At 34.9% G+C, this 17577-nt stretch overlaps 1 protein-coding gene across 1 annotated transcript in view; it reads left to right on the forward strand.

Annotated features, from left to right (window-relative positions):
• The window catches only part of IFT74 (intraflagellar transport 74), a 78418-nt gene that overhangs the window by 43774 nt on the left and 17067 nt on the right, over window positions 1–17577 (forward strand). Inside the window, exons 13-15 of the mRNA XM_034665556.1 lie at window positions 12659–12819; window positions 15545–15598; window positions 16902–16999. Of these exons, the coding sequence (XP_034521447.1) occupies window positions 12659–12819; window positions 15545–15598; window positions 16902–16999 (313 nt within the window). The remainder of the gene's footprint in view (window positions 1–12658; window positions 12820–15544; window positions 15599–16901; window positions 17000–17577) is intronic.

Here is a 17577-nt window from a genome sequence, read left to right on the forward strand (position 1 = left end):
ATCCCGGAACGCCGGGATCACGCCCTGAGCCGAAGGCAGACACTTAACGACTGCGCCACCCAGGCGCCCCTAAAAAGATTTTTTTAATTTATTCATTTGAGAGAGAGAGCGAGACAGAGAAAGCACAAGCAGGGAGAGAGGTGGAGAGAGGCAGAGAGAGGGAGAAGCAGACTCCCCACTGAGCTGGGAGCCTGACGTGGGGCTTGATCCCAGGACCTGGAGATCATGACCTGAGCCGAAGGTAGATGTTTAACCATCTGAGCCACTCAGGTGCCCCAGACCAAATTCTCTTTGATCCCAAAGTTTTATTCTCTTTCCAAGCCTAATCTTGGCTTTCTGATATGAAGTGCTACATTTGTTAAATAAAAATGTTCTTATGAAATGTTTACATAGTTGTGTTTACATATGGCTAGTAATGGCTTTATGTAAGACATATTTAGGCATATTAGTCATATAAGGCAGACAAACTTTAAGTCCCAGTTATTAGGTAAATAAAACTTATCCGAACTTTCATTTTCTTATCTGCAAAATGAATATAATGGTCCTTCCTCACTAAGGTTTATGAATATTAAATGGCATATATGGCAAGCTAGGCTTAAAATAAATTGTGAAGACTAAGGTCATACTATTTTCTTTATTATTTTATTGCTTTTAATTTAGATAGATCTAATATTCTAGATTTTTTTATTAATAACTTAAATTATTCTGAGAAATCTGATAGTGTTCTTGATTTTAGACACTTTCTAGGAAACTTTCTAAACAATTTTCCTAAATTTAAATTTCTAACAACATTCAGTTTACTTTTCCAGTAAAGTAACTTGTTTTAAGGGTAACAATTTATTATTAATTGCTAGTTCTAAGATAAACAGAATGTTTTGAATTTTAGCTTCTGTTTTCCTTTTTGTTTTCTAACCTTCTTTGTCCTTTTTGATTAATGTGGAAAAAGACAATCTATATATGTATATATGTATGTTCATATATATATATATATATGTCAACACATTCATTTTTTGTTCTTCTGCTATAGTGTGAACATCCTGAATTATGGGTATAACAGCACAGGGGTTTTGTTAGAAGATTATGTATTAGCTCAGGACTTCGTTATTTCTTGCGTGACCTATTGCAGGAGCCTTCTAAATGGTTGTCCCACCTCCAGTCTTTCCCCCTCTCAGATTCATCCACCACAGTGTTGCTAGAGTGACTTAATGGAAAATTGAATCTGTGTCATTCTCCTGCTTAACAGTGGTTCATGATGACCTATGAGATAAAGTTTAAGAACCTTTGTATGGCATTATAGTCCCTCTGCAGTCTGACCTATATGTTGTCAGTCTCCTTTCCTACTCCTCATCATCTCTATCCTTACATTCTAATAAAAATCTCCTTGTGGTACTCCACATATCACTCCCTTTACGATAAATCAAACTGTTTCATGCTCAATCCTTTGCTCCTACTATTTATTTTGTCTCGAATGTCCTTTCCCCTGTTATTTACCTTAGTAATTTCTCATCTTTTAAAATCTACTTCAGGTATCCTTTAATCTGCCATAATAACCCTGACTTCCCTCCCTGACCTGTTTCTGGGCTGGGCTAGGTGAGTGACCTCTTCCATTATCAGAGCACACTGTGCATAAATATATCACTTATTGACCACACTATATTACCGCTGTCTACTTGGATGTTTGTCTTTCTTCTGAGGCTATACATCCTCAAATGATCTGGACTGTGTCTTATTCACCCTGGTAACTCTTTCATCAACACAGTATCTGGGAAAATAAACACTCAATAAATGTTTGTGGAATGAATGGAACAATGCAATACTTTAGCAGGGAAAGATTTGTAGAATGAACAAAAGATGAAAGTTGGGCTCTATCACTTCTTTGTGCCCTCTAGTTCTTAGGATGTACATATGCACTTTTTTCCAGAGATAGCTGGGTTGGGTAGCAAAGGTCTTATTGTTTTCTAGAAGATTCATGATTTCCAGTAAAGTGGTGGGTTCTCACCTACATCTGTGTTTTCAGCAGTTCCTTGACACAAGATTGTAGATAATCCACTCCTTAAGATGTGGAGGATAGTCAAGTTATTTTGACTTTCCAATTCATACTTCTTCCTGCTTCAGGCTTTATTCCCTCTGGCACATTTTACTAATTTTGTAGATGCTACCTTAGCTTCTGCTATTTATGATACCTTTGTTTGATCCATCTAAGGCCACCTTTTGCCTTGTAGGGGTTCTGGTTAAGATAGCATATAAACTATAAATGATGTTTATATATGTCTCACTATGTGAGTAGTGGCTTCATCCTTTCAGTTTTGCATAATTCATTTTAAATTCAAAGGCATCCTTGGATACTGGGCTAGGTACAGTTATGTTTTCTGCTAGGTATTAATGGTGGCCGCATAGTCCAATATCTTCCTTAAGTGCATTATATTTATTCATTTTGGCAAGTCTCTAAAGTTATAATTTGCCAAAAGTTACATTTAGTAACTATGTCTCAAAGCTAACTAAGTAAATTCAACGAACAGTTATTTGACTCTTCTAAGAAAATCTTCATTGTGCAGATGTTGAGTTATCCTCATAATACACTTGGACTTCTGACCAATTCTAGATAGGCTTCTTTGCTCTAAAATCTTTACTTTGTCTTTGTTAAGTGACTGAAAAAAATAATAATCTCCTTGCAAAAATTTTAATATAATAAGATAGCATTACTCTTTTCAAACTGCTGAGGGATTTAATTTTATCATCTTAAATATTTGCTAGACTTCACCCAGATAGTAGTTTTACCTTATTGATGGATAAGGTAATTTTTTATATGGGTTCTAAAAATATTTAGATTGAAATATGCATACTTTCCTGTAATTATTATTATTTATGCTAACTAGAAGCAATGAGAAATAGTTCTATTGAAAGTTACTAAAATGGTCAGAATTTGGGTATAAACTACATCATTGCTAAACCAGAGCATTATTGGCAGATGCTGTACTACTTTTCAGAAAAGGCAGAACCCACCCAGATTTCTCCTTTCTCAGCTAAATGGAACCATTAAATATTTGCTTAATTGTTCCTTTTTAAAATATTGCTTTGCCTAAAGCCAGCAGAAGAAAGGAAATAATAAAGATCGGAGCAGAAATCAATGATACAGAAACAAAAAAACCAGGAGGCATCTGGGTGGCTCAGTTGATTAAGCGTCTGCCTTTGGCTCAGGTCGTGATCCCAGGATCCTGGGATCAAGCCCTGCATCAGGCTCCCTGCTTAGCAGGAAGTCTGCTTCTCCCTCTTACTTTCCCTCTGTTCTCTATCTCTCAGATAAAGAAATAAAATCTTTTTAAACAAGAAGAAACAAAAAAAACAGTCAAAACAGATCAATGAAACCAGGAGCTGCTTCTTTGAAGGAATTAATAAAATTGATAACCCCTTAGTCAGACTTACCAAAAGGAAAAGAGAAAGGACCCAAATAAATAAAATCACAAATAAGAGAGGAGAAATAACCAACACCACAGAAATGCAAACTGTAAGAGAACATTATGAAAAATTATATGCCAACAATTTGTTCAATCTGGAAGAAATGGATAAATTCCTAGAAACATATAAACTGCCAAATCTGAAACAGGAAGAAATAGAAAACTTGAACAGATCCATAACTAGCAAAGAAATTGAAGCAGTGATCAAAAATCTCCCAACAAACAAAAGTCCAGGGCCAGATGGCTTCCCAGGGGAATTCTACCAAACATTTAAAGAAGAGTTAATAATTAACTATTCTCAAACTATTTTAAAAAATAGATATGGAAGGAAAACTTCCAAACTCATTCTATGAGGCCAGCATTACCCTGATTTCAAAACCAAAGACTCCACTAAAAAAGAGAACTACAGGCCAATATTCCTGGTGAACGTGGATGTAAAAATTCTGAACAAAATACTAGCAAATCACATCCAATAGTACATTAAAAGAATCATTCACCATGATCAAGTGGGATTTATTCCTGGGTTGCAAGGGTGGTTCAATATTTGCATATCAATCAACATGATACACCACATTAATAAAAGAAAACCATATGATCCTCTCAATAGATGCAAAACAAGCATTTGACAAAGTATAGCATCCATTCTTAATAAAAACTCTCAACAAAGTAGAGATAGAGGAAACATACCTCAACATCCTAAAAGCCATATATGGGAGACCAGAAACTAATATCATCCTCAATTGGGGAAAACTGAGAGCTTATCCTCTACAGTCAGGAACAAGACAGGGATGTCCACCCTCACCGTTGTTATTTAAAATAGCACTGGAAGTCATAGCCTCAGCAATCAGTCAAATAAAAGGCATCCAAATAGGCAAGGAAGATGACATGATACTCTATACCCAAAAGGGGCTCCTGGCTGACTCAGTTGGAAGAGCCTCTTGATCTTGGGGTTCTGAGTTTGAGTCCCATGTTAGGTGTACAGATTACTTAGAAAAAATAAAATCTTTAAAAAAAATAACAAAAAAAAAAAAAAAAACCAAAAGACTCCACCAAAAGAATTGCTAGAACTGATACACTGATTCAGTAAAGTCACAAGATACAAAATCAATGTACAGAGATCTGTTGCATTTCTATACACCAATAATGAAGCAGCAGAAAGGATAAATCAAGGAATCGCTCCCATTTACAATTGTACCAAAAACCATAAGATACCCAGAAATAAACCTAACCAAAGAGGTAGGAAATCTGTATTCTGAAAACTGTAACACACTTAGGAAATAAATTGAAGATGTCACAAAGAAATGGAAAAACATTCCATTCTCATGGATTGGAAGAAAAAATATTGTTAAAATGTCTATACTCCCTGAAGCAATCTACACATTCAGTGCAATCCCTATCAAAATACCACCAGCATTTTTTACAGAGCTCAAGCAAACAATGCTAAAATTTGTATGGAACCAGAAAAGACCCTGAATACCCAAAGCAGTCTTGAAAGAGAAAAGCAAAGCTGGAGGCATCACAATTCTGGACTTCAAGTGATATTACAAATCTATAGTGATCAAGACAGTATAGTACTGGCAGAAAAACAGACACATTGATCAGTGGAACAGAACAGACAATCCAGAAGTGGACCCACAACTATATGGTCAACTAATCTTCGACAAAGCAGGAAAGACTATCCAAGGGAAAAAGACAGTGTCTTCAAATGGTGTTGGGAAAACTGGACAGCAATATGCAGAAGAATGAAACTGGACCGCTTTCTTATACCATACACAAAAATAAATTCAAAATGGATGAAAGATCTAAATGTGAGACAGGAAACCAACAAAATCCTAGAGGACAACATAGGCAGTAACCTCTGGAACATTGGCTGTAGCAAGTTTTTACTAGATATGTCTCCTGAGGCAAGGGAAACAAAAGCAAAAATGAACTATTGGGACTTCATCAAGATAAAGAGTTCTGGACAGTGAAGGAAATAATCAACAAAACTAAAAGGCAGCCTTCAGAATGGGAGAAGATATTTGCAAATGACATATCTGATAAAGGGTTAGTATCCAAATCTATAAAGAAGTTAATCAACTCAACACCCCCCAAAACAAATATTCCAGTTAGAAAATGGACAGAAGAAATGAATAGACATTTTCCCAAAGAAGATTAAAGCTGGCTAACAAATGAAAAGATGCTCAATATCACTCATCATCAGGGAAATAGATATCAAAACTACAGTGAGATACCACCTCACACCTGTCAGAATGGCTAAAATTAACAACCCAGGAAACAGCATATTGGTGAGGATGCAGAGAAAGGGGAACCCTCTTGCACTGTTGGTGAGAAGGCAAACTGGTGCAGCCACTCTGGAAAACACCATGGAGGTTCCTCAGAAAGTTAAAAATAGAACTGTCCTATGATCCAGCAATTGTACTACTAGGTAGGTATTTACCCAAATGATATAAAAACACTGATTCAAAGGGGCACATGAACACCGATGTTTATAGCAGCACCATCAACAATAGCCAAATTATGGAACGAGCCTAAATGTCCATCAATTGATGAATGGATAAAGAAGATGTGGTATATTTATACACAATAGAATATTACTCAGCCATAAAAATGAATAAAATCTTACCATTTGCAACGACGTGGATGAAGCTAGAGAGTATTATGCTAAGTGAAATAAGTCAGTCGGAAAAAGGCAAACACTGTATGATTTCACTCATGTGGAATTTAAGAAATAAAACAAATGATCATAGAGGGGAAAAAAGAGAGAAGCAAACCAGAAAACAGACTCTTAACTATAGAGAATAAATGGAGGTTTCCTGGAGGGAAGGTGGACGGGGAGGATGTGTTAAATGTGTGATGGGTATTAAGGAGTTGACTTGTTCAGATGAGCACTGGGTGTTGCATGTAAGTGATGAGTCACCAAATTGTATACCTGAAACTAATACTACAATGTATGCTAACTGGAATTTAAATAAAAACTTGAAAAAATATTACTTCTGAATGAGAAAGAGAAAGTAATGGAAAAAGCACTATTGTTCTGGGTAAAGAAAAAACAAAAAATAGATAATAGTAGCTTGTATTCTCACTTAATACAGGATATTCTTTCAATTAAGAATGCTTTTACCTCAAGGTTTACTTCTGACATATAGCTGAGTAATTTGTTTTTGTAATTGTTGACTTAGAAATTTTTTCTTCTCACCACAAATTAATACTTGAGAGTTTATATATCTCATATTGAAGCTTCCTCAAAGTAGGTAATGTTTCTTGGTCCACTTAAATCAGATCCTTACTTTATTCTTCACTATATTACATTAAATTCTAAAAAGAAGAGTGTTACTGTTTTAAAACATGACAAAACCTTTCATGGAGTAAGAGCACAAAATAAGTGATCAGTCTTCTATGCAAAATTTCAAAACCTTTTGAAATTGGGTTGATTCTCAGCTTTACCCAATACTGGCTTAGGTTTAGGCCTTCTCTAGTCTGCTCAATTAGTTACCACTTTTCCATCTGGTTACAGCTTTTGAAATTTTATTGCTGTTATATTCTTTTTTAATTTTTCTTATTGCTGGGAGTTTTACCTTTAAAAATTCTTTTTACTATAGTTTTTAGTTCAGTTTGGGGGAGGATTAGAATTAACTGCATACTCAATTTGCCATTTTTATCAAGAAATTACCACTTTTATAAACTTTACTTACTCAGAATTTCTAGAATTTTATATCACCTGAATATGCTTCATTTTATTGGGGGAGGGGTGTGTGCTTGTGTGTTTGTGGGTGTGTGTGTTTGTTTTCCCTCAACTGACCATTCTCATGCTTTCATTAACTGCAATTTACCTTAGCATGTAAGAATTTATCCCTTCCTGTTTAAAAAATTTTTTTCCTTAAACTAGTTATTTTAAAGACTCTAGCTAATTTATTTCTTAAAATTGTGTGCTTTTAATATAAAAATCTGGTATGTACTTAATGTGAAAAATTCAAGCAATACAGAGTGTATAAATATAAAGTAAAAAATCATCTCCTTTCTCCTCATAGTCATCCCAGTCTTTAGAGTTATTCCAGTCTTTCAAATTATTTACAGTTTGATGTCTATAGCTTTTTAGATTTTTTCTGTACATATATAAACATATGATTTTAAGATGGAGTAATATATAATTCCTCTGAGATTGAGTCTTTCATTTAACTATATTTAATGTACATTATTCCATATGAGGATGTATACTTTATTCTAGGAAGTATAGCATAGTGGCCAGTGTCAGGATTTTAAAGCCAGACCAAGAATGGTGCCTGGCACATATTTATTACTCACAACAACTGTTAGCCGCCATCATCATCTTTGTTATTGTTATGGTTAAATAGTGTTCACTGTATTCACATTGACATTTAGGTGGTTTCTAATTTTTCGCTACCAAGAATAATGCTGCAGTAAATAACCTTGTTGCATACATATTTTTTAACTTGTATATTTCTATAGGATAAATTTCTAGAAGTGAAATTATGAATAGAATGTTACTTATGTTTACAGTTTTATTATTTTTGCAAATTTCTTCCAGAAAAAGTTGTGCCATTTTATACAACCAACAGCAGTATGTGGAAGTGCTTACTCACCAATGTTATTTAGAAATTTCTTAGTTTTTGCCTGTCAAGAGAATACACACTTTTTTAAAAATTTAAATTCAATTAACATACAATTTATTACTGCTTTCAGAGGTAGAGATCAGAGAATATACACTTTTGACAGTTCACTGTTCCTGAAGGCCTGCATTTGTAGTACTACTATGATCCACAAGGTGGGGCTAATTTTCTGGATGTCTACTTACACAGACCAGGCTTGACCAATACAGTTGAAAAACTAGTCATGTTTTAAAAAAATATATTTTTTATTTTTAAGCACTTATCTCTGCAAGAAGGATTTGGGGGCATTTTTACTCACTACAAGTAATTCCTTCATTTTTAGAGTACAGTATCTTTCCAAAGATGGATTAGATTGCAAAACCAAATATGGGATTATTAATATAGTGTATCAGACATATAAATATCTAACTGCTACAATGTGATAAATATGTATCATAATAGAAATATATGTGAAGTGCTATAGAATCATTGTATTACTGTCCTAAACTCTATACAAAGTTATTTCAATTTACTCTGTAATTTATATGCTTCTTTGAAGAGTAATAAAAATATAAAACATTTTTCTTTGGTTTGTCTACAGAATACTTTTTCATACTCAGGGTCCCATGGCCTAGTTTAGAAGCTTTTATTCTTTGCATATGTCAGGTAATACGGAATTTATAAAGACAGGATAGTTTTATTTAAGAGCACAGGTTCTGCAACCAGAATGACTGGATTCAAATCTTAGCTGTGCTATTTTACTGGCTGATCTTGGAATACTATTTGACTTTTTTATACCTTAGTTTCCTCATTTTAATTTTTTATTTCCTATTTTTTTTAGTTTCTTCATTTTTATTTTTTATTTTTTTAAAGATTATTTATTAGAGAGAGAGAGCACATGTGTGAGTAGAGAGGGGCAGAGGGAGAGGGAGAGAAAAAATCACAAGCAGGCTCCATGCTCAGTGTGGAGCCAGACTTGGGGCTCAAACTCATGACCCTGAGATCATGACCTGAGCCAAAATCAGGAGCCAGGTGCTCAACCGACTGAGCCACTGAGGCGCCCCTAATTTTTTCATTTTTAAAATGGAGATGATAACAGTACCTTCCTACTAGTTACAGTCACTGTGCAGATTAGATGAATGGGGTTTTGTGAGTGTGTGTGTGTGTGACTGAGAATAGCATACCATTATAAAAGTGCATATAGTGTTAGTTATTAGCTGTTATTATTGATACTATTAATTTATAAACTGAAACTTGAATAACTTTCACGGAGATTTTCCCAAAACATATTTTAGGAAGTATTTTCCCCAGGATATATAAAATAATTGATTCAGTTTCCAAGTGGTTTATCTTCTGGTATCTGAGATGTCAAATGGCATTTATACATTGCCATTCTATAGAGACTCAATATACATTCAATGAGGAAGAATGAATCATTGCTTATTTGTTCAATTTGAAGATTGGTTAAATTACATTTTGTATTTTTCATTAGAATGATGGTATTATTTCCAGATCAGGTGCATGACCACCATCTATAACAAATTCTGAGGCTCCACCTCAGACCTACTGAGTGTGAAATGCTAGGGATAGGGCTTAGCAATTTGTGTTTCAGCACCCCTCCTGATGATTCTGATGCATGCTAAAGTTTATAACCACTGCTTTAGGGAATAATTAAGAAGTTATGTTGTGTTGAGTACATTCCAAGGACTACTTATTATACCATCCAGTTTTATTGACTTTACTCTGTTAAAGCAAATGTCTTCATGGTCCTTTTTCTTTTCTTTATACACGAGGCTTTTAGCAATAATTTAACTTTTACATAATTAGAGAATTTTTATTATATATTTTTAAAGTTCCTCCAGTGTGTAGAGATAGAATTATCAGACTTGGTCTGCATAGCTGTAAAGAAACTTGCCTGCCAAAATTTAAAACATTTTGCAGAGAATGTATGGTTGATAAGTTGGATGAAGCTTGAAGCCAAAAGTTAGTTTAAAACATTAAATTTATATGGGCTCATTTAACATACCAGTTTGGTAGTATTTGATAAGCTAGTTTATTACTTACTGCTCTAATGACAGGTGAAAAGTAGGTAGGAAAGAGAAACTGAATATAAAAAGATGGAATTTAATAGGAACCCCAAACTAATTAAAATTGAAGTAGGAAAGGGGAAGAGAAAGTGGTCTGGCTTACTAAAATATGTGAAAATGTTAGTGGAGATTTAAATAACTCAGTATGAATTAATGTGATACAGCCTCCAAAACAGCTGAAATCCTAGGTTGCATTAACAGAAAGATGACTATATAGACTGTGGGAAGTGATAGTCAGTTTTGAATCCTAAATTTCTCAGCATTGTTTTCTTTTCTTTTTTCTTTTCTTTTCTTTTTTCTTTCCTTTTCTTTCCTTTTTCTTTCTTTTCTTTTCTTTTCTTTTCTTTTCTTTTCTTTTCTTTTCTTTTCTTTTCTTTTCTTTCTTCTTGTAGGGGGGAGGGCAGAGGGAGAGAGAATCTTAAGTAGGCTCCACACCCAGCACAGAGCCCAATCTCATGACCCTGAGATCATGACCTGAGCTGAAATCAAGAGTTGGATACTTAACTGACTGAGTCACCCAGGCATCCCTTGGCATTATACTTTAAAAAGGGTAAAGAAGAACTGAAACTCACTAAGAGTAGAATAGCAGAATGGTAGAGACTAAAACCATGCCACATAAGGAACATTCAAATGTATTGAACACTCAAAGGTACTGGGGAGACTTAGCTTGCTTCAGAATGACCCCAAGTGCTAGATAGGAAAGAATTCAGATATGCAGATGTCCTTTAGGGTTTTATTCTTGGCACACTTCTCTAATTTTATTTTCTTTTTGCTGCTCTTTCACCTCTGAAAGAGGTGAAATGTATTGAACACTCAAAGGTACTGGGGAGACTTAGCTTGCTTCAGAATGACCCCAAGTGCTAGATAGGAAAGAATTCAGATATGCAGATGTCCTTTAGGGTTTTATTCTTGGCACACTTCTCTAATTTTATTTTCTTTTTGCTGCTCTTTCACCTCTGAAATCAGTAGGCCTGCTNTTTCTTTTCTTTTCTTTTCTTTTCTTTTCTTTTCTTTTCTTTCTTCTTGTAGGGGGGAGGGCAGAGGGAGAGAGAATCTTAAGTAGGCTCCACGCCCAGCACAGAGCCCAATCTCATGACCCTGAGATCATGACCTGAGCTGAAATCAAGAGTTGGATACTTAACTGACTGAGTCACCCAGGCATCCCTTGGCATTATACTTTAAAAAGGGTAAAGAAGAACTGAAACTCACTAAGAGTAGAATAGCAGAATGGTAGAGACTAAAACCATGCCACATAAGGAACATTCAAATGTATTGAACACTCAAAGGTACTGGGGAGACTTAGCTTGCTTCAGAATGACCCCAAGTGCTAGATTAGGAAAGAATTCAGATATGCAGATGTCCTTTAGGGTTTTATTCTTGGCACACTTCTCTAATTTTATTTTCTTTTTGCTGCTCTTTCACCTCTGAAATCAGTAGGCCTGCTGATTTGGGCGGCTTGAGACCAAAAGAGTCATTACCTATGCCGTGTTATATATTAACCAAGATAGAAGATGGGGGAAAATGGTACTCAGACTTCTCCAGGAGCAGAACTACTTTTCAGAATATAAAATCAAGCTAGCTCTATAATGTAGAATGAAGGGAACATTTGATGGAGAAGTAAGAGTCATGAACTGGCAGGGAGGATAAAGCAGGCTGTGGTGCTACTCAGCCTCTTGGTAGTGCAAGAAGAGCATATCTCCCTTACTCCACTAGCTTTCTATGGCAGAGAGCATCAGAAAACAATGATATCCTCTCCGCAGTATTCCAAATTTTTTGTAATAGTCCATACCCATTTCTTTTTTCCTCCACATGAGGAATAAAAGCCTGAATTTATAGTTTATAATTTTGAGATACTTGTATTGGTAGAGTATAAATGTCTTGAAGGCAAAGGTCTTCTTCATCTCTGTAATTCCTACATTACTTGTTAGACTGCCTTACTAATACAATACTTTCCACATAAGAACCTTCTGAGGTCTTTCACTTATCTACTTATTATAGGACTTCATACATATATTTTGTACATCTAATAATTTGTAAGCTCTTCTAGGATAGAGTTGTAACTATCTAGCTCATTTTGATTTCCCCAGCACCTCCTACTGTATCTGGCACATAGCAGGCATTCAGTAAATTTGGAATAAATAAATTATGTAGAACTATAATTGCATCAAATATTAAGAATTTGAGGACAGCTGTAAAATAACCCTTATTTTATCAACGTGCCCTTTTCCTTCTCCTTTGGTCTTCTTAATCTTACTACTTTAGACCCTTTTGCTTGCTTGCTTTTGCATGTCCAGTGTGACATACTGATTAGCCTCTCCAATATATGATCTTGTCCCCTCCTATGATAGTAAATCTAAGAATAGATTTGGTAATAACTCCTATATTTTACCCTATCTTAGGACTGTCCACATCTGTGCTTCTCATGGGCAGCTCAGATATGAATCCTCCAACTGAGAAATCGCAAAATAGAGGAGTTCACTATTTCTCTGATCTCTTTTCTTCTTAGCAACAGTGATATGAGAAGAGGTTTTATGAAGCTTGGGAATCTACTAAGATATATGGGATCTCTGTCCTATCTCATCCAGCTGGCCAGATATGTCTTCCAGCTCAATCTGATGACAGTTAAGAACATGGATTTGAGAAGAGAAGAGAGGAATATTCTCCCAGGTTTCTGACTTGGATGATAAGTTGTGGCCAAGGACGTCTAAAAATAATGGGGAATACGGAGGGGTGCAGACTTTGAGAGGGAAGACTCATGAGTTTAATTATGAATATGCTATTAGGATGTCCTGAGAGATACCCACAGAATGTATCTAGTAAGCAGTTGGATAAAATAATCAGAAAATTAGGGAAAAGGTCAAATTTGAGAGTTCTTAAACCACAAGAATGAGTGGGATTTTCTTGGATGTAATGTAGTATTAGAAGTCACCTAAAAGCACAAACTAGAATTTAAATGTAGAAGAAAGGGCAAGCCACGAAGAGAAGACATAAGGAATGATCCGAGAGTAAGAAAAACCAAAGAAGTTCCCACCCCAACGACAAAAAAAAAAATAAGGAAAAAAAAATTGAAAGAAGAAAGAATGTATCAATAGTGTCGGATATTGCAGAATGAAATAAGGACTGGGAACTGCCCCTTGGATTTGATAATTAAGGAGTTATATAATCTTATTGAGAGAAATTTCATTGGTATGGCAGAAGGAAAAGCCTCATTACAGTGCCTTGAGATCTGATAGCAAGATGAGGAACTGGAAAAAGCATGTCTAGGAGATTCTTTTACATTTATAAGAAGAAAGATAAGATGGTAGTTAAATTTTTATAAAGCCTAGGATGCAGGCCTTCCTCATAATCCCTTAATGCCTAACCAATCTCTGAGGAGTGGGACTTCTCAGACAACCAGGACTTTCTTAGAAACCTAGGATATGGCCGGTTCAGCAGAAACTAGCTTTTCTGCTACATCACATATGTTGTATAACATTTCCATGCATATTACCCTCCTATGGAGGGTATTCCAGCTCTAATTCTTTGTTTCCCACTCAAAAGCTATTGCCATAAAGTGAGTGAATGGTGACAATTTTAATTTGTCTATAATCCATTTTTGAAAAAAATCATATAAAAATTTGTATTAATAACAAAGTCCATGCCTCCATGTAATTCGAGGCTCTACCGCAACTGTCTTCCGCTACTTCCTAACTTTACTCTAGCTAGTGCTTGAAAAAACCTGCATAGGAGTTTATACAGAACACTGGCTGACCATTGCATTTGAACCTCTGCACTGTAACTTTGGCTCCCCTGGGTTTTTTTGAACCCTTAGAGTTCTTCTAAATGCCAGCTTCTTATCAGGAACCCCCTTAGGAATCTCTAGTCTATTATTCTCTCCATGCTTACTGGGCATCATCTTAATAAGGTTCCTAAAAATTGCTAAAAATTGACTGATTTAGATAAAGATTACAGATTGGTGCAAGCACAAACTTATTCTGCTTTCTCTACCTGGGACCCTGAGAACACAGGGCTGCAGCTGTCTCACTAGTCTAGGGAAATAATGGTATCCTTTCAAAACTCTGTTTTTGTTACACTGAAAATCCTTTTGTTATAAAATAGTCATGATCCACTTCTGTTAATGGCCCCTTTATGCCGCTGAAGTATCCAGTTTCATCCATTGTCAGGGTCTTGGATTTTTGCCCTTTTTAAAGATTTTATTTATTCATTTAACAGAGAGAGACAGAGAGCACAAGCACAAGCAGGGGGAGCCTCAGGCAGGGGAGAAGCAGGCTCCCTGCTGAGCAAAGAGCCTGATATGGGGCTCCATCCCAGGACCCTGAGATCATGACCTGAGCTGAAGGCAGCTCAGAAATGCAAATTGATCATTTTATTACCCTGCTTAAAATCTTCAGTAGTTTTACCATTGTCCTTAGGTGGAGGTCCAAACTTTTGTATGTATCTTATAAGGTCTCTCATCCATCATTTGCCTCTTCTTTGTGCCACTTTTTCACTTCACATTCTCTGCCTCAGCCATACCACTCTTTCAGTTTCTTGTGCTACCATACTCATCCTCACTTTCAGGTTTCTGTATTTGCAATACTTTGATTTTTGAACCTCTTCTTCTCTGTTTCAACCAGGTAACTCCTATTCATTTTTTCTTTATAATGTGGCTTAAATATTACTTCCTTAGAGAAAATTTCTGGGAATTCCTTAACTAGATAAGTTGTCTTTATTCTGTGCTTTTAAAGCACCCTTTTTCATACGGTAGCACTTAGTACATTCTCATAGCTTGTTCAGGCTTTATAGACTTTAAGGTCTGGTGAGGGAGGTTACTTTGCTATTTTGCCTGCTGTTGTGAGTTATTCAAAGATGAATGAACTTTTGGGGGACCTTATGTTTCCCATCACCAGTAGTGTTCATGTGCAGGTTGAGTAGGTCCAAGTTGGGACTGAAATAGAGAACCACTGGAAGATTTAAAGTCCTTTCCTGGGGCGCCTGGGTGGCACAGCGGTTAAGCGTCTGCCTTCGGCTCAGGGTGTGGTCCCGGCGTTCTGGGATCGAGCCCCACATCAGGCTCCTCTGCTATGAGCCTGCTTCTTCCTCTCCCATTCCCCCTGCTTGTGTTCCCTCTCTCGCTGGCTGCCTCTATCTCTGTCAAATAAATAAATGACATCTTAAAAAAAAAATTTTTTTTAAAAAGTCCTTTCCTGTCAGGAGATTTTTTTCTGAATTATCAAACACATATATATAATTGTCTTAAAAGACTCTATGTTAATTTAAAAAAAATTCACCAAATAGGAAATATCAAATATTCAATAACTATTGGTATATAGAAAACCTAAGAAGTATTTTACACTTACAGCACTGTGTCTGGAGTTTTTGAAATTGATGTTATATTTTCTCTCTCTTATAGGCGAAATGAATCAGAAGTACAAGGAGCTAAAAAAACGAGAGGAAAATATGGACAGTAAGTGATCTTACTGATATGAAAATATTCTCAGAGATCTGTTGATGTATACCAAATCAGAGATTTCATTTTGGGAAGATACAATGGCTAATAATAAATGCAGAAGAATTAATAAATATCTAGCATAGTTTAGGAACAGGTAGAAAATTTTAAAAAGGTTTTGTATGTTTGTGTGTATATGAGTATTTTTGTGCTGAGGATAGATTCTAAAACTAGTACTTCTATTTATTGTTTATATAGAGACTGCTTACTGATTGAATATTGAATGTTCTCTTTTTCCTGCTCCACTGTATTCATCTTTAGTATCTTTTGCCTTTTTTTTGGCTTTTCATAATACTTCCTCTCATTATTTATCAGCCTTCACCTCAGATCTTGCTGCTTGGTTGTGTTACTGACTGTAGCTTTAGTAGCCTTCTGTTGCAGCTTCTTACTTGCTTTTTAAAAATCTTAACTTTGTAAGTAGATCTTCACTTAATTGTGTTTTGTATGTTCATAAATTTTTAAAAATTGACCTATATTATCTGTTACTGGTTTCCTTTTTTAATAATCATTTTGCTAGAATCTGAAGTTTTATCAGTCCGATGTCAATTGTTACCTTCATAGAAGCATGCCATTAAGTAGTAATTGCTAACTCTGATTTAACAATATCCCAAGATTTCTTTAAAATCTCAGCAAGTACCAAAAATTATCTCAAAATTAATTATTTGTTTTGTGCTAACAGTAAAGTTATTTTAACTGTAAGCTTTTATTTTTGAAAGAGCCATAGAAATGCTTTAAAAATATAAAAAAGAGTAAATTAAGTACTGATTCTATATTAGACAAGAGAAAGGAAGATTTCTTAGGATATTCATAATGTGAATAAATTATTTTATTTAGTTGAGATTAATGCAACATTTTAAAGAAAATACTCATTTTCAGATGAAATAAGTAATTAGCAACTATTTTCTGTATTAAAATTAGTGGCTAATTGTAAGTATGAATAATTATAGATATATCAAGGAGATCCTATGTAAAAACAGATTTTTTTTATGTTCTCCTTTATATCGGCTGTTACTTCTGAGCCCAAATTTGTAACCTTTAGTTTATTTATATTAAGATCATAACCGTTAAGCTTTAAAAGCTTGAAAGTATGTAGATATATTCTTATTGATTGATTTAATTACCCTTGGGTTAATAAAAGATTAAATACTGGTAATTTAAAATTTGCTTTGAATTTCTAAAAAGTAGTTAAGACCTATAGATCAGAATTTAGATAGTGTTAACTATATTAACAGTAGCTTCTCATCATATTGTCAATCTGCAGCTTTTATTGAGACTTTTGATGAAACTAAGAATCGGGAACTGGAAAGGAAGGCACAGATAGAAGCCAATATTGTTGCACTTTTGGAGCACTGTAGTAGAGTGAGTACCATGTGCCTGTCTTAGCATCCTCATTATTTTTACTGTGATTACCTTTCCAAATGCACCTCAAAAAATGCAGTGGTTCACTATTGCATCTGTTCACTTAATCTGTTTCCTTTAAATTCCCTTGCTTATTATTATATTTCTTTAAGCTATTAATTTGTGTATTTCTGGCAAAACTCAGGTAAGGATGATAGGGAAAAAGGATGACATATGTATAATGTCAATTTTATAGCAGTAAGTAAGGGACCAATTCAGAGTAATTATTATGATTTTTTCCCGTTGTTAATGTATCTGAAGTTGGTGAAGTAACATTTGCACAGAAACTTCAAAATCTAGATGTTATAATGGAAAATGTTGATATATTTTTACACGGTCATTTGTATTATGAATAGAAGGGATTCTTTTCTTGTAAGGACCTACAAGAGTATAGGTTATCAGGGAGTAGTATCTTGATTCATAAAAAAATGTTTATTGAGCAGCTACTAATGAGTGGTAGAATAGAAGGAAAAATACGCAGTCTCTTTTAAATATGTGTCTTAAGACTCCTAGCAGTTCTTAAAGTAGTGTATTTGAAT

This window comes from Ailuropoda melanoleuca, chromosome 7 (assembly GCF_002007445.2).
Source record: "Ailuropoda melanoleuca isolate Jingjing chromosome 7, ASM200744v2, whole genome shotgun sequence".
Classification (NCBI taxonomy): Eukaryota; Metazoa; Chordata; class Mammalia; order Carnivora; family Ursidae; genus Ailuropoda; species Ailuropoda melanoleuca.